Source organism: Cyprinus carpio, chromosome B2 (genome assembly GCF_018340385.1).
Source record: "Cyprinus carpio isolate SPL01 chromosome B2, ASM1834038v1, whole genome shotgun sequence".
Lineage (NCBI taxonomy): Eukaryota > Metazoa > Chordata > Actinopteri > Cypriniformes > Cyprinidae > Cyprinus > Cyprinus carpio.
The window spans coordinates 5,731,092-5,757,353 of NC_056598.1; the positions used below are offsets into that span (position 1 = coordinate 5,731,092).

General features: G+C 36.0%; 1 protein-coding gene across 1 annotated transcript; it reads right to left on the reverse strand.

Moving 5' to 3' along the window:
* Positions 1-13,387: 13,387 nt before the first annotated feature.
* Positions 13,388-21,788, reverse strand: phb2a (prohibitin 2a). The gene is given in 10 exon segments (XM_042717847.1): positions 13,388-13,938; positions 14,282-14,358; positions 15,188-15,265; positions 15,794-15,897; positions 16,514-16,643; positions 19,168-19,352; positions 19,482-19,583; positions 20,613-20,675; positions 20,836-20,965; positions 21,646-21,788. Coding segments are annotated over 10 exon segments (990 nt in total). The 5' UTR covers positions 21,748-21,788; the 3' UTR covers positions 13,388-13,919.
* Positions 21,789-26,262: the final 4,474 nt, after the last annotated feature.

Here is a 26,262-nt window from a genome sequence, read left to right on the forward strand (position 1 = left end):
GGAGGCTTTATTATAGATTTGTGGGAGGAGCATGAGAGGCGGTCGGTTTTGTTTGATTGGTTAGGGGACTCCGAGGGGGCGTATTTTTAAGGCAATAGAGTGGAACAATGGAAAGTATTTCTAAACGTAAAAGGACACACCCCCAGCCGGTATTTCACCAAAGAAGACACACCTCCTACCTCCGCTTTTCTCGCATCAGACATATGTGCTTCTCTGTTCCAAATTTTGTCAACATTTACTTTGATAATACGTTTTTAAGGTATTAAGTTGTGAATTTGTTCATTTATTTATTTAAGTTAGCAAATGTCGTATGTCCACGAACTGCTTAGACTTATTGACCCCTAAATCACCTCCAAGCACAGGAATTAGCCTACATCTTTTATAGATAGGCAGTCACCATGCCGAAGTGCCAAAGCCGCTTGTAAATAAGGAAATGTTTTCAAAGCCTGTAGGGGTGGCATCTGGAAAAGAGTTTTCATGCCAGATACAGCCCATCCCCTTTCCGTGAATTTCGCACTAAACTTAGCACTATGAGTAAACGCATAAACAGCTATTTTCACAAAAAAAAAAAAAAAAAAACGGAAAATACACACAAAACAGACAAAACTTTAACAGACATGCCGTTGTAGTTTCATAACCTCTTACAAAACAGGAAAGCCATATTTAGTTTATCAGATTTTTATTACTGAGACAAAAACTAACCACACGATGTAAGATGTTCAACCACTAGTTTTATATCATTTATTTCAAGTTGGGCTCTGTAAATAATCTTGTTTTTAAATCATTAAAACACATGTCTTGTGTTGTCTTATTCGGGATGAGTAGAATTTAAACAAAGCAGAAGCCATAACCTCGCCGGCTAACACAGAGGGGAGGGGAATTTCGGATACTTCATCATAACCTACATTTAAATTCTACTTTGATGAAGAGACTTCGTGCAGTCGGGCGCATTTGATTGGATAACCAGTAGATCAGAACCCACAGTTGACGCTTTTCGCGAAATTATTGGATGCCAGAGATGTCAATCAAAGAAATCACCCACAGCGTGCGAGAAAGCCTGGAAAATGGATTCCAAAAGATTTCTGGCCCGGATGGCGATTTATGAGATCAAATCTTGTGGCGGCGCCGGTTTGTAAATGAGTGAAGTGTAACAAAATTGTTAAAAAGATGGAGAAAAAAAAGCTCCCGTTCGCCCTGGCAAATAAGATGGATAGTAAATGTTTGAACATGAATAATATGGAAGAACACTGGCTAAAATGAAATAATTAACGTGGCACATCTCTTGGAAAAACCTGTTCCCACTAATAGGACTACATATAGGTCATCTTGCCAATCTAAACATTTAGTTAACAAAACTAGGCAAATTAAGTTTGCCTGTTTGTACAATCAAATGACAGATTCTCACTACTTACTAAAATAATTAATTACCCATTCTTGTCTAACATTTAGCCTATAGATTTATAAATGATTTATGCCGAGTTTTATACTTGTTTATACGTGTTATAAACAGTATAAATATCTGATGTTATAATACTGTCAGTGAAAACATAACTTGCTTTTACCTTAGATTATCTAACTCAGATGATTGAGTCTCTGAGGTTTTGGACAGGTGTATTCTTCTAGCAAAGGCAGATAATTGGCTGTGCAAGACATCCAGGTAGACATCAGTCTGGGGCAGTGTCCAGGATTATCTGGCTTTAGAAAACACAATCCAGCTATCAATGTGCATTCCTTCAACATGATGTTCTTCAACTAAAAAAAAAATATATATATATATATATAGACATTGTCCTCATCAAATAAGGCTGTTTATTTGCATCCATCCATTTTTCTTCTCATACAAAACATACTGGAGACAGCAATGTGTTCCCTCTAGTGGAAAAAACATATCATAGCAGCTACTGGCATTTTCTCTCTGTCTTACAGTGATAATATTAATACGGTCTAATTTATTGTCTTGTAAGTCTCTGTTTCATCTTTGCCTTCTTTGCTTTAATATTTTCTTTCCTAGAAGAATATGAGTTTCTGGGAGTGGCATTGAACTTCCCCTTTAGGAATGTTTTGGAACAGAGATGTCATTTCCGCATGGAGAAAGTGCTCATTTGAAAGTAGTAACACTGGCTTGGTGTATTTTGAGCATAATGAGAGCGAGCACACTCTGCTGATCCCTCTCAGACAACTACTGTACAGCAACGATTCTGTTAGAGGCTCAAAATGCTTCCAAAGAAAGGACAATTTTATAATAATATATAATATATGGCATAATAATGTATTGTAAGTCACATGCTCTCAAATATTCATAGTGTGTTGTAAAGGAAATGGTGGAAGATATTTTGAAGAATGTCTCAGTGTATTTGGTACATTCATTGAAAGTTTAATGTGGTCCAATTAAAATCGCATGCATACAAATATACATGGCACAGTACAACGGACAGAAAGAGAAATTATGGTCTTGAATGGTTCAGACTGGGTGAGGTGAAACCCAATTCTTCCTGTCCTTCCCACAAGAGTGTGAAGTAATAAATTAGGCATGGTGCCCTTGGTGAAATAATCGATAACAAGAGAGGGGGAATGAGATAAGGATGTGAGATAGACCTTTACAAAAAGCATGGCAGTTTTTTTTTTTTTAAATAAAAATAGAAGGTTAACAGATGAACTAAACTAAGAATGTCAAACGATTTTATAACCCATCACACATTGTAAATAACAATTAATTTGCCTTATGAAAACAGTGGCCTCACATTACCCCATCTCAAAGACTTGAGTGTCAGAGTTTACAGTCTACCCAGTGCAAACAAAGCATGATTGAACTGTTCTGAATGCCATGCTTTACAAACATCTAGTGCGTTCAGATGGAAGTGAAATAATCTCTATACCATTTTTGCTGGATTAATACAAGCAAATACACAGGTATACGTATGTACAATGTACGGCTAAACAGGTCTTGGAGGAGCAGCACCCTCATTCTCTTCGATCCTCTACATAATTTGTTAGCAGCTGTAATATCTGCAGTAATATATGTGGTCAATGCCAAGGCAAAATATCAGGCTTAAATCCATGGCATCACCAGAGCCTGCTTTTTTATTTTCAAGATGTAGAAAATACCCATAGACATCAAAGTGCTTAAATATACCAAATAATGTATTTTATTTAATAATAATAATGATGATGTTTGTTATGATTAGATGTTCATATACAATTATTTACTCATATTTAATAATAAATCAATAAAAAGGCCTACCGTATGCTTCAGAGAATACTTAATTTACATGGGGTGGTGAACGTTTTATTTAGGGAACATAAAACAAATCATACATAAAAGGTTCAGGAAGCTTTCCCATCCTTTAAAAAGAAAAAAAAAAATGTTCTTGTTTGTTTTGACAGTGAAATTAATTTGAAAAGTGAGTTGTGGGAATGATGTAATAGTAGCAATTGATATGTCTCAAATTTAGGACTTCAGGCAGATCTTTTTGTACAGTAAAGCAGACTCAGTGTATTGATCCTGGGCTGTTTTCATGTCACCTCAGTACTCTATTAAAACATATCTTCTAAATTCACACTGCTCTGTTTCCCCATTCTTTTATGTCCGAAGCAAAAGGGGCTATTCACACAGAAAGCATCCTCGCACAGAGGAATTAAAAAGAATGCATGGTGTCTCGATATGCATTTTTACAAGTTCTTTCAAGTTTATATGCTATTTTAAAAATGCAGTGGTCATGTGCAGGATGCTGAAAAAGAAGCAAAACAGATGCAACAGTCAAAGGAGGCTGTTTACATAGAAAAACCATTAATTCAATTGGACTAAAAATCCTGTTTTGTATGAACTCTTGAGGTCCACATCTAACTCAGATATTCCAATCACATTTGTGCTACTTGTTAACTTTTGGATTCTTCCTAATCTCTTACATTTTAAATGAACATAGGCCTATTTTAATCCATTTTCATAAACCTAAAGTGTGGTGAAAGTGAACGTAAAAAATATAGGCCTGAATATAGACATTATGTCTATAATTTGTGGGAAAATGCTTGTTCACACATTTCTGCTTATAGTGTGTACCTTTTTCATTTTTTTGAAGTGGTTGAGCTCAAATTACTTTATGGTCTAACATAAAGTGCAATAAAGGATTTGGAGTATGCAGCAGAAAGTGCCTGAAGCTAAGGAGTTTTTACATAGCTGATCAGTGAAGCGCACTCACCTACAGTACATATTTAAAGTGCTACAACTAATATAAATGTATCTTATCGGAGTGATGAACAAGCAAACAGTGAGCAACAGCTGTGTCCACATGATTCTTCATTAACATTACTTTGTATTCTGAAAAGTGGAACCAAAAGTATCAAATTTATTACTGTCCCAAGAAAAACGAAAAAAATTTTTTGACATAAGTCAAAGGTTGAATTTTGTTAAAACCATTATGATCTTACTTTACTTACTTTTACTTCCAGTATGACAAATTTTTACTAGTTGTTTATGAATGTAGCAGTATCTCTCTTCTTTTAATAAACCTCATGCAGAGAAATCCTGATTCTCCCCCTAAATGTATTATATCTCCTGATTTAGCTAAAATGTTTGCAGATACTGCCCTCCTTTATTAATCTGTCACACATTTTCTGTTGTCTGGTAAAGTTGGATCATTGCAGTCAGGGATGTTATTCTAATGCTGAAAATAGTTCAGAGAAGAGTCACTGAAATATTTGTTTGACTAAGATGCAACAAATAGTATCAAAATATGAAACATTTCCCTCCACTGGACAGGGTTATTTTCATTCCCAGGACATTGAAGAATTCCTCTCCTCAGCTGCAACACACATTGTGTAATGAAACTATAGGAATGTCACAGGCATAATGGCTGCATTGGGTATTTATTCATTAGTTTTAATAAGAAGCATTCACAGTCACAAAGAAAACAAAAATAATAGAGAGAAACAGTGACTGGGCATCAGGGACAAGAACTGAGCTTATTATACACAAGTCCTTAGAGCAGAGAGAACAATTGTGAGACTATATTTTTCAGTTTGTCCATACTGGAGCAAAGGATAATTAAGAGTGAGTTGGTTGTTTGTGGTGATGTGTTTGCTACAAATGTATGCTCTCTCACACCAGCTCAGGTCACCGACTGAATTACGCCTTGTTGTTTCTTAACAACAAGACAAAAATAAAATAATAATAAAAAAAAATCATTCTCAAACTTTAACCCTCTCTGTTGCTCTCTGGTAGAATAAGCTGCCAACCTTCACCCGAATTGCTAAGACCATCACATCTTTCAAAAAGCAAAAACTGTTCTCTGTATTTCTCCTGTTCTCTAGCTTGCTTCCTAATCTAGTTGTCTAATTAACCTGTCATTGTATATTATGAATATTGTTAGTGCTTTGATGAATTGCTATATGTCACTTCAGATAAAAGTGTCCGCTAAATGCGTAAGTGTAAATGCAACTGTAATATTTTTCTGTTGTGGACACTGACACCATTTTCTGAGGTTAGAGGACAAGGAAGATGAGGAGAGGACTTTCCCATGGACCCTATCACAACAGTCTTTCCTTTCAGATTAAAAATTAATGTAGTTTCAGCTTGGCCCTCAGTGCCATGTATAACTCCACGGCTCTCTCACATAGGGGAAATAATTTATTTTCCTCCTTTAATTGTCTCTTTTAAACAGTCAAAACATCAGAGAATATGATATTTAGTGATATTTTTAAATATATTTCTTTAAAATAAATGCACAGGTGCTATTTACAAAAGGTTACTTTGTAGATAATGTTGTCTATATGTATTTAACATAGGGTGGGGGATAAAGACTTAATTTTTTTTTGAATTTTTTTACTGATGCTTTGATATGATTTGATCAATCTGGAGATGTTTGGAGATGTTTGGAGTTGGTTGGAGTTGGAATTTGTTGTTATTTGTTTTTTTTATTTTATTTTGTGTATTTTTACCACTTTATGCTGAAATGTTGGCTTTTCGTGATAGATTCTGTAATTTAATTCCTTAAAAAAGTATGCAATATTTGACTAGATGCTTCGACTTTCATGCAATGATTAAACCCAAGAACAAATTAACAGTGACTGGCCAATTAAACTGCTCTTCCCTCCCACTAACTCCCACACTAGAGTCTGAGCTCATAAAACAAGCTGCCACAGGAAGAGCTATAAAGACTTCAAAATATTTTTTTTTTTGTTAATTTTAGTGATCTAAAAGGCCCAACATTCATGAATCAATGTGTCTGTGATCTCAGTACTCTATAGCCTCCTCTTGTGGGCAGACAGAGCAGCACATGAAGGAACATGCCAAACCTCTCCCTTGCATCATGAACTGAAACTGACCATGATAACACCACACAAAACAAACAGTGTTAATTTGAGAGCCAGGTGGAATCGTCTGTGCACTCAATCTGAACTTTGGCAATGAAGATATCTAGGGGGGGAAAGCATACTGCCAATGAGGTTGGAAATCAGGCCTACTGTGATGCATTTAATTAAGGAAACTACTGTTCATATGCATTACAGAATAGGGTATATCAATTTTACACTTTATAGCAATCAAGTAAATTATGATGGATTATTCAGTTTCATATTTGTAGGTTTACTAATTATTGTACTTAGAATTCTACATCCAGCAAAGCAAAATATTCTCAGAATGTAGTCAGTTCCCATTTTTATATAAATTCTGTGAACACCCAAATAAAGTTTCAATTAATTTTCAATAGGAAAAAAAAAATTATTCAAAGGTCTGTCCTGTGTTGCCTAAAAGTTCATCGAGAAAGACAATTTAGTACCATCTAGTGTTATCTTTGTGACACTGCATGAAAAGAAATTCCACGTACATAAAAGGCCAAATAGAAACTTGTCAAGTCTATTCATTTTTGAAGACAGTTGTAAGGATAGCAACTTATTTATGTAAGTATTAATAAAAAAAAATGTAGGATTACCTCTGTAACCATTTTCATGTTTTGCATGTAGACTAAGGCAGTAGAGAAGTTAATAGTGCAAAAAGTAATAGTGCAAAAAGTTAATCTCTCATGAATATTCATTCAATTCCACGCACATTGTTCACAAGACCGAGATCTCTACAGCAATTACCTTAGAATGCAGTCTGGCTGTCTGTCTTTCCATTTAAATACATCCATGTGAAATGCAAAGTACAAGTAGAAAGACGACCCTTTGCTTGCTTTTGTGATGTATTAGGGTTAGAACTTGAGACAATAAAGGTTTTAACACCCTGTTTAAATGATTTTAGCCCCACCCAAATGTCAAGTGCTCAAGTGTTTAATAAAATACTGCAGATATACAGAACAAACTACAGGAAAAAGTATTTATTCAGGTACATGATTTAGCGTCCAGTTTATACCCGTGGGCGATTATAAAAAAATTATAATTTCCTTGCGATTTGGAATTACCGTATACCAATGTGGTAGCCTATAGGCCTACCACAAGACGACGCTTCTGCTTATTCAAATAGCTCAACATATTCAGCAACCATAAAACGTTTATTCTAGGGCTCACAGTTACAAGTTGCAAAAAAACGCCAATGAAAATGGTACTGGTATTTATATTTATTTTTGCATCATTTCCAAAATTTATTTTACCACCTACAAGAATAATAGCTACATGTAGCCTAAATAAAAAACGACAAAATGGCTTATTTCCGGGTACTGGTTGTAATCTCAAATGGTGGTTGCAGAATCAAATGAACCAGAACAAAATAATAAACCGTTGTTATAATTAGTATTTTCTCGACATGCAGGGTGTATCGTGTATTTCGTGCACTGCCTCTTCTGCGTTTCCACTCGTCAGCTGCAGTGAAACAAAGACGCTTTATTGTTCTTCCATGACGCGACTTGCGATGAGCCCTGCGGAACAGCGCGAAATGGCGGACAGAAGCGAGCAAGGGGACGGTGAAATCAGACCCAACAATTGTAGGCAAGCGCAAAAACATGGACAGGAGCGCCATCTGGATCCGCTTCAGTACAAACCTCGATTAAATCCGCTTTACACCACTCAGTAGAAAAATAAGTTCACCTGTGGTTGAAAGGAATGTTACAGGTGCAGTTCATGTTCTTGCATGTTTTGTTTGTACAAAATCCTGTGGAGTTTAACTCATTTTTGTGCTTTAATGAAGTCCTATAATTTTTCTTTAAAAATAAAGTATGCTTCATATGGTGTTTGTTGTGCCTTGAAGGTACTAATCTTACACATTTGTTCCCTTCCCCCATTACTTACAAAAGCAAATATACTATTCAAGGAGGCGGTCCAACGTATAGATAAATATGATCTCCAAGTGAGTTGAAGGTTGAGTCCTTAGAGAAGTTTCAAGAAATCAAAGATTTTGTGGTAATTTTAAAATGTGGTACATAGAAAGAAACCAGGGAGCTACATTAGCATAAGCATTATAAAGCATTGCAGGAAGTGCAAGTAATTCTTTAAGCTTTCACTAGACAACCTTGGGACCCAATCTATAGACAAAGGAAGTCATTAGAGATCAAATGTAATAATATAATTCTATATAATATAAGGCACTCAAGAAAAAAAAACTAATATATATATATATATATATATATATATATATATATATATATATATATATATATATATATATATTTATATAAAAATGTGTTGAAAGATATATTTGTTAAAATAGATATGCATAACAAAGTATGAAACATACTTGAATTGGTATAGAAAAAAAGGAGGGAAAAATTTGGTTTAAGCCTCCCCCTCTTGTTGTAAGTTGAAACCCTTGGGGGCCAGCAACAGAAGCATGGGAGTGTCCTGCTGAACTGCTCATTAAATATTCATCATAAGTGAGAGTTGAGGTGATAGTTTCAGCCTTGATTCAGTTTGCCAAAGCCTGGAGACCCTCATTAGTGAGAGTTTGTGTGATAGTTTATAGTTTTTAGTGGGATTGGTACTGATAAACAGACAGGGGTCTGTTTAACCCAAAGTAGAAGATGCCACAGATCCCTTGTACCTTTCCATTCAAAGACACATAAAACTGTAATTGACTGTAGATCTAAGCAGAATCAGATATATGAAACAGATATGATATAAAAATGAACAAGAGAAGCCATAACACAATATGGCAGCTGTAGAAAGAACTGCCTTAAAGTGAGGTCACTTCAGCAAAATTTTGCAGGCAAAAAGGTACATTGTGAAAATTCAGCAATGTTTGAAGCACAGCGGACATGGAAGTCACTGTCAAATCAAGCAGATTTCTGTTGGTGATCCCATTGTGAAATCTTCACAAGGAAATATTTCGCCCTTAAGCAAAATTCCAGATTCCAGAAACATACTTTTCAGTTACATGTACCTAGTCTCAGCCTCAGATGTCACGCCCACAGACCATTGGCTAAACGTCTGATGCATATGGGACACAAAAGTGGAAACACTTCAGGAGTGTCGAAGTCATCATCGGATTGGTTGAATTCTGAAGTCTGAAGGTCTGGCTACACGAGATTAACGTGTACCCAACTTCTCCAGTCCTTTTGTCTGCATAAACCCTGCACCTCCTAACAAGCAACTGCAAGCTCGCATTAAGATCTGCCACCGTCCAATGCAAAATAACTTTGGATTTTTTTTTTTTTTTTTTGTCTAAACTTGCCTAAATGGAAAACCATGCTCAAAATAGCACAATTAGAATTGAGTGACTTGACTAATGTTAGCAGGCCATTGTGCTAATCGCAGTCAGAACTGAATAGCAGCTTCTATCAGTTGTCCACACGGAGGCCAGCCACGTGCACCGAGGCTGATGTGCAGACGCTGTACCTGTGGGAACAGACATGGAGGAACTGAGGGCCTGTTTCCTGTCATGCAATGAAAGAGGAAGCTGCTGCTGCTACTTTTGGGAACCGACAACGAATATTTCCAAGAAAGATTTGCAGAAAACAATTATGTCTTTAACAGTTGTTTTATAGTCAGGAAGAGGACCCAAATGTATTGTTTGATTGTTTGTTCTTTGTTTTTTTTTATTGTGTGTGGTGAAATTATTTATTCTTTGTTTGTGTGCCCTTACAAATTGGATTTTGTTTTGCAGTTTTTTATAGCTAAAAGTGCTTTGGGTTTTGTTATAAAGTTTTTAGTAGAGTTAGAATTTAGTGACTTTGAGAGGAGTTGAACAGGAAACTGTCACAAGCTGACTAATGTTAGCAGGCCATTGTGCTAATCGCAGTCAGAACTGGTGCAATAAAGCACTTTTGTTGGTTGTAAAAGACTATTTTGAGGCCAGAATTTTTTTTTTAGTGTGAAAAATATCTGAATAGTTTAAAGAACCTTCTGTGCAGTTGAAATATTCTATGGATATTAAAGGTTCTTCATGGAACCAAAGATGTCAAGAAAGTATCTTTATTTTTAAGAGTGTTTAATCATTATTCATGAATAGAAACTAGAAAGTCATATGTTACAAATTAAATATAATCACAGACTGAAGTATTCAGTCCAAAACTAGCACTAATTCCTCCTGTCCCTCAGAAACTCGCATGAACTATACAGCCGTACGCTCATTACATAACATCTCTCCATGATGTGTGAGAATCATCGCTCCTCACACAAAAAGGCAAGATTCATATTTTGTATCTACTTGTGAACCAGAGGCTAAGTTTAACACACTTCCAATATTCCACTTAGCATTCCTGTTTTTCTAGAAAGAAAAAAAAGTGTTTCCTTAGGTAGCAGGAAGCATGAAATAAATAATAATAATAAAAAAACTTCATCCATTTCTCAACGTTTCAAAGAGTCCATGGATTTGCAATTAGAGCACACTTTTAAATGGGGGGGTTGTTAAAAAAACTTCATCCATCCTCCGACACCCAGTCCATGGAAATGGGGGCACAGAGAATTCCGACACCTATGAGCACGTCCATTGGCAAAAAAAAAAAAAAAAAAAACGGTTGACAAAAAAAGGAGCAATATTAACCAAACTAGGGCAAGCTTTCCAAATCCCTTTTGACACCATAATGAGGGTACCACAAAAAAGAAACAGGTTAATTAAATCCACACAGTAATTTAATGCAGAGGCCTTCTCTGACTATGGATGGCACCAATTCATCAATTCATCTCCAGGGGAGTGGATTCAACCTGGAAACGTAAGACCTGTAGCCTTTTATCACCAAACATTACCTAACTCACCTTCAGGTTAACTGTGGTTGATTGAAACCACCTATATCGATTAGTTTTTTAAATATATTCTGTAAAAATACTTTTGAGACAAAGCAATGCATTTTTTTATTTTACAATAAGATGCCAATAAGTTGTTTCCTTCAATTTTGGAAACTTCATTTGCTTGTTATTAATCTTAATAGGGTGGAATCAATGTACTAAATGTGTAATTTCCTTAGGCTTCCATTCCTCATTTGTATTACGAACATAATGATTTTTGTCATATGAGGTGCATATATTCATGCTGCGTTCTGTTTAAATGTTTTATACAGTGCAAATGACTAAGCAAATACTTCAGTGTGCATTTCTGTAGATCAGATTCTGAGGCAAGGACACCGCAGACAAACTGCAGAGCATCATGACTCTGAAGTGGGATGTAGGTCACATATCTAGCATGAGTGCACAGTTAGCAAGCGCTAACATGGTTCTTGAGCTGCAGCACAGCAAATAATTATCTGGAGCATATAGTGCATGGTGGGAAAAAAAAAACAGCATGATCTGGGAATGTTTTACTGTTGACCTCCAGAAATATCAGCAAAGCTGCATCGTGCTATAGGTAAGAGAGACCAAGTCTACTGTCCTGGCGAATCGCCATGGTGACTGGCCCAGATCTTTTGCCCCAGTATGAGGTCAGCGTTTCCATGGAGATGGACCAGCTGAGTAGTAATCTGCTGTTGTTTATGCATGGCCAGGGAGGGGAGGGGCAAGAGAGGATTGAGGAAAGGGAGGGTGGGGGGTGGAAATGTGACATCTCATCCATACAAATTTGCATACCAAAGCGTTCACCGTAGCACGTTCAGCAGATCAAACCGGAACCAGTTTAGGCAAAACCACACAAAATGAGGTTAAAAGAACAGCAGCACTAGATATATGGTATATATTTTAGGCAAAAATATAAGAAATGTGTTTGAAAGAATGGAGGCACTAGATATTTGGTGTTTTTTGTATTCAAAAAATACCACCGAATTCTATAGGCTGAGGTAAAAAAAGGGGTGTGGTCTTGTGCAGTATTTCACTGGCCCCACCCTCTTGATACTCTCCTCCTCCACATGAATATTACCAATGGGATAATGCATTAAGCCCCTTCAAACCCCTCCTGAAGAGTGCTCCCTCTAATCCAGTGAGATTTTAATAGTCACAAGAGACCCTATTTTTGAGGATCACGTTGAAAAATGCTCTCAAGCGTTCAGTACATCCGTGGGTCTGTGTTGTGTACAACAGAGACAAGTACAAAAGCAAACAAGTCCCTTGCCACACCTCTTTCTAGACAATAAGGCTCATCTTTATCTCCATGGTTCCAGAAGTGCATGCAAAGGACATTTTCAACAAGGAACTACTGGCTTTGTATGTGGTGCCACCCATTTACTAAGCATCCTCTTTAGTGAAATCAATGTCTTTTCACTGCATGTTGCTGCCTGTTACTTGGAATCCTATTTATAGGTTTCTCTTTAAACATTCCAGAGTATTACAAACTTCAAAAATCCCCAGTTTGAAAAAAAAAAAAGGTCTGAGACTACTGAAAATCATTTTTCATTTTTCATGTTTTATGATTTTTTAAACTCTTTAACAAAATGAAGTAAATATTTTATTTCATACCAAATACTAATTCATCCTGAAAATTCACTTCATATACATATTATATATATACATATATACACATATATACATATACACATATATATACATATATACATATGTACACACACACACATATATATACACATATATACACACTGATATACATATGATATACATAAACACACACACTATATTATATATACACACACACACACACACATATATATACATATTTATATGTTTTCTATATATATATATATATATATATATATATATATATATATATATATATATATATATATATATATATATATTTTTTTTTTTTTTTTTTTTTTTTTGAGTGGCAAATCTGAATATTAAAATGATTTTTGTAAGATCATGTTACTGGAGTAATGGTGCTGAAAATTCAGCTTTGAAATCACAGGAGTAAATTACATTTTAAAGTATATTCAAATAGAAAGTGTTATTTTAAAACTTTAAAAATTTTAATGGTAAAATAGTAAAAATATTTCTGTACTTTTTTTATATTTAATTTTTTTTTTGCTGTACTTAGCATCAAATAAATGTAAGTTTGGTGAGCAGAAGAGACTTCTTTTAAAAAAAACATGAAAAATCTTTCTGTTCAAAAACATTTCCAAATAATTAAATATCCCCCCACAAATAGTCTTAAACACATTATTTAATCAAAATGTCTGCAAGTACATTAGTATCTGTCAACAAACATTTCATAAAGTTTCAATTTATAGAGGACATTGAATGGTTATAGTAATAATAATAATAATAAAAAAAAACCTGGGGCAAAAAAAACAAAAAGCTTAATGTTTTGTAAACAACCAATCAACAACATTTAGGTATAACAGTGACATTTATGAATATATGAACAAGTGACCATTTATTCTTTGCAGTGTTTATTTTGTGATCACCATTAGTATTTAAAGTTACCTGATACCAAAACTCCCAATTCTTGAGCTGAATGTGCCAGAAAATAGTCCTGAATGACTGAATCACTGTGTATAAACAGGTACATGTGAATCTGTAAGGTTGTCAGACCCATGTCTTATCTGAGCCCCTGCAGAACTGTACTGTGTGAGAGGCTCTGCTCACAGTCACGTTTAGGAAAGGGGCATAAATATAGTGGCTCAGCAAACACTGCTTACATATGGAATGCATATGTTCTTCATGGATGATGCTCTTCATTTCCCCAGTGACAGGCTGACAAAGAAGACAAATGCAGAGATTACCGCTGAGGGAACTATGCTAACATATGGGTATTAATACATTTAAGACTAAGTAACAGAGCTTTGGACAAAACACGCATATGTGTTTAATTTATTCAGTATTTACGTTTAAGAGGAGGGAAAAAAACAATGTGAGGATAGTACTAGACTCTGTTAGGTCAAGTTGTCCTGCTCAGATCAGAGAACCACATACTTCATTAGAAGATTTTTCTCTTTTTAACTACAGCTGGGAATTTTTAGTTAGTTTTGAAAATCACAGCTGAGGAAAGGAGAAGTAATACTCAGAATTATGTGAGGATCATTGGTTAGGATCTTACTTGTCAAAGGAGCTGTCCTGGAGGTTCAAAACGAGGCTGTCTGCGCACAGGTACACCTTGTTCTGAGAAGCTGCCACCTGGGGATAAGATATAAATATATATATATATATTATATACCACACTAATAAAGGATACATATTATATAACATGTATAATATACTAAATACTATACACCACATTATATTCTATATAATAATACATACTTTTACACAAATACTGTAGAAACGGTTCGTTTAGTATGTAAATTGTGCAGAGTATGCCTGGAATACCCTACTACCATAACTTGACTTTCAAAAGTGAAGAAATCTTGTGACTAGATGCATTTATGTGATTATGTAGCATAATATTTTTTGAAACCATATTTTATGATGTCTATTCTTCACTTACAATGTTTAGTATGCAGGACTCAGTGTACATACTGCGCAATAATAAGCCATTTGGCCCTTCTCTTGCAGAGCTGACAGGAAAGCACTACATGATTAAGTCTCATGCTCACCAAGGTTACATCTATTTGCTTAAAAATACAATAAAAACGGTACTATTATGAAATATTATTGCATTAAATTTGTGACAGAAAAGCAGAATTTTCAACACCCATTACTCCAGTCTAATATTCTGATCTGGTGCTCTGCTGCTTAATATTTTTGTGGAAACTATGATATTTTTTTCAGGATTCTTTGATGAATAAATAAATGCTGTTCTTTTGAACTTTCTAAAGTGAAAATTTATATTACATTATAAAGATTTAATGTTATTTTTGATTGATTTAATGCATCCTTTATGAATAAAAATATTAATTTTAATAATATTAACACTTAATACGTACCAGATATTTTTTAATGTTTTTGTATTTTAATTTGTTGTGTTTAGTCAACCAATGATTTCTCTGTTTGATGTCTGTCTTACCGTTTTGGCAATATTTTGGGCTGCTCTGATACGTCTGAGTTTTAGGTAGCCAGGGTTCTTCATAACAGCTTGACCCAACTGAAGTGCACAAACACACAAAAACAAAAGCAAATTACTCTGTACCCTTGGTTGAGCCTTTGTTTACCGTCAGCAGACAGCCACTGACCTGTGGCCTGTTTTAGAAACAGAATTGCATCATATCAGCAGGAAAAAAATCCAACTGCAAAGTCATTTCTGAAGACACCGAAAGTGTAAAAAAAAATCAGTGATTTGTTTCCTGATGTAAAATTGTTGATGATAAGGTGTTGAGAGTTAGGGGTAGACTGTTTGTATGACTGCAACAACTGACTGTGGCTTAATTAGCACAGAAGCAATATTCATTAATTATATCTGATAATTACAGTCATTTACCACTCACATATCAAGAACAAAATAACAGGGAATAATATTTATATGAAACGTGGTGCTTGTAGATGAAAATAGTGCATTTGGGACATTTTAGAGTAACCGCGGAAACCCATTATAGTTTGAATTAAACAGAGACATTATTTCAATGATCATCAATATGTGTGCTGAAGTGGAGTGGAGAAAGCAGCAACAGCATACCATTTTAGCAGCCTCAGCTTCACCCTCAGCCTGTATAATCTTCTGTCTCTGGTCCTGTTTGGCCTTCTCTACATAGAACTGAGCCCTTTGGGCCTCCTGCTGGGCTACATGTCAACAAGAGAGACAGGTTATTTTAAAGAAAAAGGTCTCACACACAGATATTCTACTTTTTCAACATGACATTTCATACAGTTTTGTGCAAGTTGTATACTGTTGTTTGGTCAATAGGGAATACTGATGAAATACAACAGTCATAGAATGACCGGAGTCATTCTATTCAGGACTAACAAAACAAACAAACAGCTCTGATATTGTTCTCACTGCTCGTGTGATATCGCTTATCATATGAGACAAAAACTCATACAGGAGCATTTTTGCACCAATATCTTGAATTTTTTGGGCATATTTGCATTCATGAGGTTGTTGCCCTGCATCATATTTGTCAACAGTCAACTGTATGAAATGTAAGATGACATCCAGGTCTGGGGCGGGGCCAGTGCATTAACTGCGTTAAAATATTTTAATAGCATTATTTTTTATAACTAATTAATTAAGTTAACATGTTAAACTGACACCCCTGATTATTAGGTAACTAGGTACAATGTAATTTTGGTTAGATTAGGATGCTTCATTTAGGTTATTTTAGGGTACGCAAAATGTATTACCATTATCAAGATTGCATAAAAGGGTGCATAGATTTCATATTTCGGTACTACTAACCAACTTGTTTGGCCTCCACAGCAGCAGTGTATTCTTTGCTGAAGCTGAGCTCTGTGATGGCCACGTCATCCAGGATGATGTTAAAGTCTTTAGCTCTCTCAATTAGATCTCGCCTTATGAGTAGTGACACCTGCACACCAGAACAAAACAACACATAAATTAGAGATAGGCTCATTTTCTCAGTAACTGATCAACTTATTTAAATCTTCAACAGACATGCATATATAATGAGGTCCAAAAGTGAAAGTGCTTATATTTAATACAAAGTTTTTCACATAAATGAATATATGGATATCCTAGTATTTGCTATGTCCTTCTTTACTGACAAGTAACATTTGAGCTGACATGAAGTCCACAGGTTTGTGTAAAACTCATGTTACCCAACTCAAACTCATGTTGATATGATAATATAATACAACTGTAATACATTTTGGTCACAAGTCTAAATTTCTAGACTTGACCAAACAAACAGACACTTTAATTTGAAATATTTAATTTTTCCATGTAAGCAAATGGGGACTGAGCTTACCAAGCACCAAAAAAAATTGTGCTCGGTAAATTTTTGAAGATGGCTAAGGACTCAGCTGCTCGGATTGAGTTGGGCAGGTCATTCCACCAGGAGGGAACAGTTAATGAAAAAGTCAGTGAAAGTGATTTTGTGCCTCTTTGAGATGGCACAATAAAGCGACATTCACTTGCAGAATGCAAGCTTCTAGAGGGCACATAAGTCTGAAGTAGTGAATTTAGGTAAAGGGGTGCAAAGCCAGTGGTTGTTTTGTAGGCAAACATTAATGCCTTGAATTATATGCAAGCAGCTATTGGTAGCCAGTGAAAATTGATTAAGTGTGGTGTGACGTGCATTCTTTTTGGCTCGTTAAAAATTAATCTTGCTGCCGCCTTCTGGATTAATTGTAAAGGTTTGATAGAACTGGTTGGAAGACCTGCCAAGAGAGCACTGCAATAGTCCAGCCTGGACAGAACAAGAGCTTGAACAAGAGTTGTGAAGCATGTTCCGAAAGAAAGGGCCTGATCTTCTTGATGCTGAATAAAGCAAATCAAAATTCAAAATCAAAATCAAAATCAAAAGCAAATTCAAATGCGGTCCGAGAAGTCAGAGTGATCATCAATCATAACTCCAAGGTTTCTGGCTGTTTCTGAAGGAGTTATGGTTGATGTCCCCAACTGGATGGTGAAATTGTGATGGAACCACAAGCAGTTCTGTCTTGGCAAGGTTGAGTTGAAGGTGATGGTCCTTCATCCAGCAAGAAATGTCTGTTAGACAAGCTGAGGATCATCAGGATGGAATGAGAGGTACAGTTGAGTGTCATCAGCATAGCAGTGATATGAAAAGCCATGTTTCTGAATGACAGAACCTAGTGATGCCATGTTGACAGAGAAGAGAAATGGTCCAAGAACTGATTAATTAATGAATTACCCCAAAATAGCACCTTATTGAGACAAAGGAGGAAATCAACTAATGATAGAAATAATATTCATCAATAGGCTAACTGTTTAAATTCTCCTAAATCAACACAGCTTTGAAACAACTACATGTCTACGTTAACTTTAAAAAATGATTGATTTTAAAAAAATTGTTTTAAAATGAGTGTTAAAATAATGATTTTTTCTATTTTATGGTTAAACTCATATTTCTCACATTTTTAGGAAAGTGATGGCTGAATGAAAATGCAGAAATACAGCCATTACCCATGTACAAAAATCAGCCCAGCATCCAGTTGCATAAACTTAGCTACCATATTAAGACTGTGTCTTAACATGTGTCATTAATCACTTACCCCCATGTTGTTCCAAACCCGTAAAAGCTTTGTTCGTCTTCGGAACACAATTTAAGATATTTTAGATGAAAACCGGGAGGCTTGTGACTGTCCCATAGACTGCCAAGTAAGCTACACTGTCAAGGTCCAGAAAAAGTCATCGTCAGAATAGTCCATCAGCCATCAGTGGTTCAATCGTAACGTTCTAAAGCGATGAGAATACTTTTTGTAAGCAAAGAAAACAAAAATAACGGCTTTATTCAACAATTCCTTTGTCAACAGTCTCCTCTGTGTCTCTCCATATCACCATATGCTGCGTATGCTCTTCTGTATCAGCTGCGCCACAAGAATGTGCTGTTTTCCTTCAAATCAAAGCGAAATACACGTAGAAACAGTGCATCCTTGTGGTGCAGTTGATTCAGAAGAGCATACGCAGCATACGGTGATATGGATAGTCTATGGGACAGTCACAGGCCTCCCGGTTTTCTTCCAAAATATCTTAAATTGTGTTCAGAAGAAGAACGAAGCTTTTACAGGTTTGGAACGACATGGGGGTGAGTGATTAATGACAACATTTTCATTTTGGGGTGGAGTATCCCTTTAAGAACTAGTTTGACCAACTTGCAGTTGCCAAGTGGTAATCAGTCTTACTTTTCCAATACAAATAAGACCAATCTATCTTTTCATAACTGAATTATAAAATTTATGACCAGTCTTGAAGAAAAAAAAATTAGATGACTAACTTTTTAAGACTAGTCTAAACAGTTTATGCAGCCGGCCCCTGGTTTGCTAAGATTAACAGCCCAACTAGAGTGATCAGCCAAAAAAGGCAAACACTGCTGAAACCTGACGGTTAACTTGGTAGTCTTCATACCGTACCTGGGCTCTCTGTGTGATCAGTTGGGAGGCATTGAACTTTGCCACCACACTCTTAAGCACCTCATTGACGATAGAAGGAAGCACACGTTCGTCGTAGTCTTTTCCCAGCTGCTGGTACATGATCGGCAGTTGGGAGGCAATGGGTCGAGACAGCACACGAAGACCTATGTTTACCATCTGAAGATCTGTGATGGACAGAGTCACATGAAGTCTTTTAAGTGGCACAGGGTATGTTGTCTAGTAACATAATTTGGAACTTTATCAAGCCAATGTTTAGCATTTATTGCATTTATGAGAATCTGGTTCAAGGTCACCTTTGCTTCCAGTGAGGGATGAAATCTTTCTGGGCCTGGCTCGAATATCATAGATGATGGGGTACTGGAACCACGGTATTCTAAATGTAAGACAGACTTATTGTAACTTTCTGCAGCATTTGCTCCCTCTCATGTTCTTCTGATCCCATGTTATTCTTTCTTGTGTAAAGCATAAATTGAGAAGTTTAGGCAGAATGTCTAATTGATTAAGTCTGCAAATGAGATGGCAAACAAACTCATCTACATCTTGGATGAGTATGGAGCTTATAATATGACAAAACTAACTGAATTTGTATTGTTTAAATTTGAATACTTGACAAGTGTCATTTAACAAAACTGAATATAATGTAGCATTTAACATCGTCCTGAATTAGGTTTTTTTGAACTTGAATATTAAACATTTGAAATTTTACACAATATTTTTATGGCAGAGTTTTGTAGACATGTATTTTCAAACAGCACATTTTTTTGTTCTGAAATCTTAGACTGCAAATATCCAGTTCTTAAAAATACACCTTTAAGTTTTCAAGATGAAAAGGAAATTCGGAACATCAAATTCAATATTCTAAAATTCAATACGCAGAAATTCAGATCATTGAGAAACTAGGTCAGAGGTAATACACAGGGAAGAGTAGATGATCTCCGAAAAGTCAAACAAAGCCTTTTAGCCGATTAGTAGTTTTCTGGCATGAGCTTGTGGTTCAAAATCTACCTGATCATGAATCGCACAGAGGTAGCCTAAGTGATTCTTAAACAGTTATGGTTTATATACTTATATGTTAGGTTAGCATTCTCAGCATGTGAAAAATTTGTCTAAGCGGTCTCTGGTGTTTGTTTTTAAAGTATATTTGTTGTGAAAATGAAAGTTTATTGTAATTAAGCTTTTTTTGAGAACCAAATCAGCCTATTAGAATGATTTCTGAAGGATCATGTGACACTGAAGAGTAATGGCTGTTGAAAATTCAGCTTTGTCATGACAGGAATAAATCACATTTTAAAAAATATTAAAATAGAAAAAAACAACATAATTTTTGACTTTTTTAGTGTACTACTTTTACTATTATAATGAAAGGTCATGGCTCTAATGACAACCCCTGCATTTAATGTATATTGTGTGTGATGTTTATTTATTGAGTTTGTCCATCTGCATCCCTCCAATTCTGCTGAAGATAACGGCTCTCTGGCCACCCTCCACTACACACACAGCAAAACACAATTAGTTATTAAATGTCCAATAAACCATGAATATTCTCCTTTTGTGTTCCACACAAGTAAGAAATTTGTATGGGTTTAGAACACGTGTGTGAGTAAATAGCCCATCTTAAATCCTTTATTTTTTTAGCATGTATTTTACCTGTGTATGTGGCTTCTTTGACCCCGTAGGCAAGAGCTCCAGCTCCGATGAGCAGCTTCAAACCCACCCCAGCCCCTCGCGGGCCAGACCCCATCCTGCTGACAACCTGCCTCAGCTGCTGCAAAAAACCCTGAGACAGAAAGTCAGACCTTTTGAATACATCTTAAAATAACAATTAAGAAATTATATAAATGATGTTGTCTGATATCTAGAGAGCACATCTTATATTCTACATGCTGGATCCTCCTACTAATACATGGGCATTTTGTTTATAAAGACAAACAATGAAGAGGCAATGACATAGCGGTGGGAACTGTGTGTAACGTTACATGTATACTTTAAAGCTGATCTTATGATTGATTTTTAGAGTAGCCTACAAAAATACATGATAATGGATACATTATGTGTAAAAAATGTTATTAGTTAATTATTCAATTCAAGTGTGCCAAAATGACCTTGTCTAGGACAGATGAGGGGCAACTTTAAAACACGTAACGTTAACGTTATATAACTTCACATCACTGATACAAATTGTAATTTTAAAACTATGAATGAGCTATATCACATTAATCGTATTTTAATGACAATCACATACATAAAGTTATGCAAGGTTACATCATAATGGCATAACTGGACCTTGGAAAACTAGCACACAACTAGCATAGCTTTCTTTAAAACATAAATTAACACATACAATTAAATGCAAACTACTAGACGCTAGTTATTTAAAATGCTGTTATTATCCGCAAACAAAATGTTTCTACACATTTCTAATGCTTTCTTTAGATGTTAAAATATTAACTAACTTACTCCGGGATCTTTACTCGCCATGCTGTCCTGCTCTCCGCTGTAGGTCACTGTGACAGTCCAAGCACGTGGTGATGCAAGTCCTGGGTTACCCCGTGGCACCATGGGAGTTGTAGTCTTCTGGAGAAGCTGTCGTGCAGTAGTGAAATGAACGTGATTAAACCGCAATTTTTTTAAAACGTTTTCATTTTAGCACTGTGAAGAAGCTTGTGTGTGTGTGTGTGTGTGTGTGTGTGTGTGTGTGTGTGTGTGTGTGTGTGTGTGTGTGTGTGTGTGTTGTGTGTGTGTGTGTGTGTGTGTGTGTGTGTGTGTGTGTGTGTGTGTGTGTGTGTGTATGTAGTTGTATTTAACTTTAATTACATGCCACTTTTGGGTTTGTTTGTGAAAACATAATTGTTAACTCGACATACAAAATGTGCAGAGCAGTGGTCAGGACTGGAATTGAGAACCACTGGCATACATGAATGTGTCAGGAGGTGGCAGCAGAGAACTCTTCTTTACATAGAGTCGGGCTCTCAAACAGCTGAATTGCTATATATAACTATATGTTAGACAAACATATGTGCAATGTACATATATCTTCATATACATCATACACAGTGGGGTTTTCTTTCTGTCGGTTGATTCTGTGGTGAATCTTATGAAAAAATCTCCAACCCAAACTTAACCCAACTCATTAGATCAAGTGTTTTCAAATCTGTCCTGGAGGGTGCCCAGCACTACACATTTAACTCATCAGCTCTTTAGTAGAGAGCAAGACCTGAAGTGTGTGTGTCCGATAAGGGAGTCATACAAAATATGCAGTGCAGGTTTAAAAGTATAGTGCAGGAGAGGTTCGAAAAATCTAATAATGCATTAGATTTCCATTATTGTAATGGTGGTTTGATTTATTTTATTGTTATTTAAAAAAGTGTAAAGGCACTGTGTAATTACTATGCAATGATTTTTATTTTATTTTATTTTATTTGAACCAACAAAAGTCAGTACTAGCATATATAAGACCATTAAAATGAGATTGATATAAAATTATTTTTTAAAACAAATTATAATTTCTTATTTCTTTAATATTATTAAATTAAAATAAAAGAATTTATAATTTCTTGTTTTTGGGGAGAAATTCTCTTGACAAGCTTTGTGAAATTCACCTTAGAGACCATTTGTACAACTGCAGTAGCTTGTTTTTGTATGGATGGCATATTGGCCCCTTCACATGCCAAACAATGCTATCCATTACTTCCTATAAAAGGCAACCCACCCATAAAACTGCAGAAATTGCAGACTTAAATGCCACCATAGCTGCATGAGTAAACTCTTTAATTGCTTGGAAATGCTGGAACATTTAAGCAAACTTACTTTTTATCTAAATCCACGGTTCATGAAAATCAATTCCATCAAACATAGAGTCATAAATAAATAAATTTAATGTGCTATTAGGCAAAACTGTCTGCTTCCATACCATCCTCATTTTTCCACAAAACTTCAGTCTGTCATGGACCCATTCCTAATCATTCATGCTAAGATAGCTAAATTTATCACTCAAGATACCTTGAAAATGTATTTTTATTTCAAAATCATTTTACACAAGTCAGTTTGGTTAATAATAGTTTTTCCACAACATGTATGGCGCACAGTGTATTTATTTCTATGTGTCAGAGATACCTGACATGATTGACTGTCCTGCTCCAAATCCTGCTGAATCTGTCACTTTTTACCCCTGCGTTTCATAATGTGTGATGGTGGGTTTATGTGTTTTTATGATTTTAATACTGTGATTTTAACACTCTTGTGATGCTTGTTGTGCTGTCTTTGTTTTAATTTTGACTAGTTTGACATCAGCCCATCTGGCATCTCCTGGGCTGAAGCATTCATTCATTGGTATTCACTTTAATGCATCCAAGAGTTGGCCTGTTCACTAGTGTCTAAGCAACCTCAAGTCAAATGAGTCAAATAATCATCTGACACTTCAAATGATATCATGACAGTGCAAGTTTATAGTATCAGAAAGATCAATGTAATAGAGTTTTCTCAGGTCACAATGTGAAAAGTTTTCTTCATGGTATCATTTAAATATAAAACAAATTCAAGTCAAAATATCTTTGTGACTCCATCAACTACATGAAGTTACTCCACTGAATTTATTTATTTATTTATTTATTTTTTTTAGGACAGATCAGGTAATAGCTCTTTAAGGTTATGTGTCTGTTATTACGGTCTGTAATTAACTAGTTAATTGCAGACCGATGTCGAATCTCCAATTTCTGTCCAAGATACTAGAAAAGGTACTATCCTCAAAATTATATTCCTACTTAGAGAAAAATGGTATCTGTGTGGATTTCCAGTCAGGATTTAGACCGTATCATAGTATTGAGACTGCTTTCATCAGAATTACAAATGACCTGCTCTTATCATCTGATTGTGGTTGTATCTCTCTATTAGTGCTATTGGATTTATTGCTGCATTCAACACTGTTGACCACAACATTCTTTTGAATGGACTAGAAAACGTTGTTGGCATTAATGGAAGTGCATTAGCATGGGTCAAATCATACTTATATGACCACCATCAGTTCGTAGCAGTGAATGAAGAGGAATCATATTGATCACAAGGGCAGTATGGAGTACCACAAGGCTCAGTACTAGGGCCGTTACTCTTCACGCTTTACATGTTACCCTTGGGAGACATCATCAGGAAACACAGTAGCTTTCACTGTTATGCTGAAGACACTCAGCTCTATATTTCTTCCGGCGAAACATACCAATTTGAAAAACTAACAGAATACATAGTCGATATAAAAAACTGGATGACTGGATAAATTATGAAAAAACAGAGGTGTTAATTGAGCCTGTCCTCCAACAAAAAAAACGACCATATAGGTCGTTTGTGCAAGCACCTTATTACGACCTATATTTACGTTTTAAAGTTAAGTGGCCTCTAGCGGGGCGTAAAAATAATGACAGTATCGTGTTGCGTCTGTCGTCATGAAATGACGTATAACGTCATTACCAATCAAAACGCACGTTTATTTAAATGCAATGTGTGGTCTTTTTACACCGATCTCACAGTAATTTGTACATATTTTACTAGGTGGCTTATTCGTTCGAATGACCACACCTAACCCCACCCCCTAAACCTAACCCTCACAGAAATCATGCAAAATTATGATTTATTGAGCATATACATTTTACGTGCACGTCCATTTTCTGGGATCGAACCCATGATAGCATGATTGCATATCAGGGTATAACGCAATAATCTACCAACCGAGCTACACGAAACGCAAATCACAGTGCAAATAAAAGAGTACAAAACATTAATATGAAAACGACCTTTTGTCGATAGGGGCGCAATTGTAGTGTACGCTCTGATGGGTCGTATTTCAGGGATTTGGACAAATGACCTATACGAGCGTATTAGTTGGAGGACAGGTTGTGTTAATTATAGGACCTAAAAAGTCTGCATGTAATAACCTAGAACACTGTCTAAGACTTGATGGCTGCTCTGTCAGTTCTTCGTCATCGGTTAGGAACCTAGGTGTGCTATTTGATAGCAATCTTTCCTTAGAAAGCCACGTTTCTAGCATTTGTAAAACTGCATTTTTCCATCTCAAAAATATATCTAAATTACGACCTATGCTCTCAATGTCAAATGCAGAAATGTTAATCCATGTGTTTATGACCTCAAGGTTAGAATATTGTAATGCTTTATTGTGTGGTTGTTCTGTACGCTTAGTAAACAAACTCCAGCTAGTCCAAAATGCAGCAGCTAGTGTTCTTACTAGAACCACGAAGTATGACCATATTAGCCCAGTTCTATCACTCAACACTGCACTGGCTACCTATTAAACATCATATAGATTTTAAAATCTTGCTTATTACTTATAAAGCCCTGAATGGTTTAGCACCTCAGTATTTGAACGAGCTCTTATTACAGTATAGTCCTCCATGATCACTGCATTCTCAAAACTCTGGCAATTTGATAATACCTAGAATATCAAAGTCAACTTCGGGTGGCAGATCCTTTTCCTATTTAGCGCCTAAACTCTGGAATAACCTACTTAACATTGTTCAGGAGGCAGACACACTCTGTACACACATAACACACCATGTGGGGAAGTCGTGGCCTAATGGTTAGAGAGTCGGACTCCCAATCGAAGGGTTGTGAGTTCGAGTCTCGGGCCGGCAGGAATTGTGGGTGGGGGGAGTGAATGTACAGCGCTCTCTCCACCTTCAATACCATGACTTAGGTGTCCCTTGAGCAAGGCATCGAACCCCCCCCACTGCTCCCCGGGCGCCGCAGCATAAAAAATGGCTGCCCACTGCTCCGGGTCGGGTGTGTGTTCACAGTGTGTGTGTGTGTTCACTGCTCTGTGTGTGTGCACTTCGGATGGGTTAAATGCAGAGCACGAATTCTGAATATGGGTCACCATACTTGGCTGAATGTCATGTCACTTTTTTTTTTTTTTTTTTTAACATTTCAAATATTTAAATCCATTAAAGGATTTTTAGGCTGCAGTAATTTGGTCAACCGGAACCAGGAACACTACGAATAACACATGTACTTGCTACATCATTAGAAGAATGGCATCTATGCTAAGACCACAGGAACCAGTTGAGTCCTCTG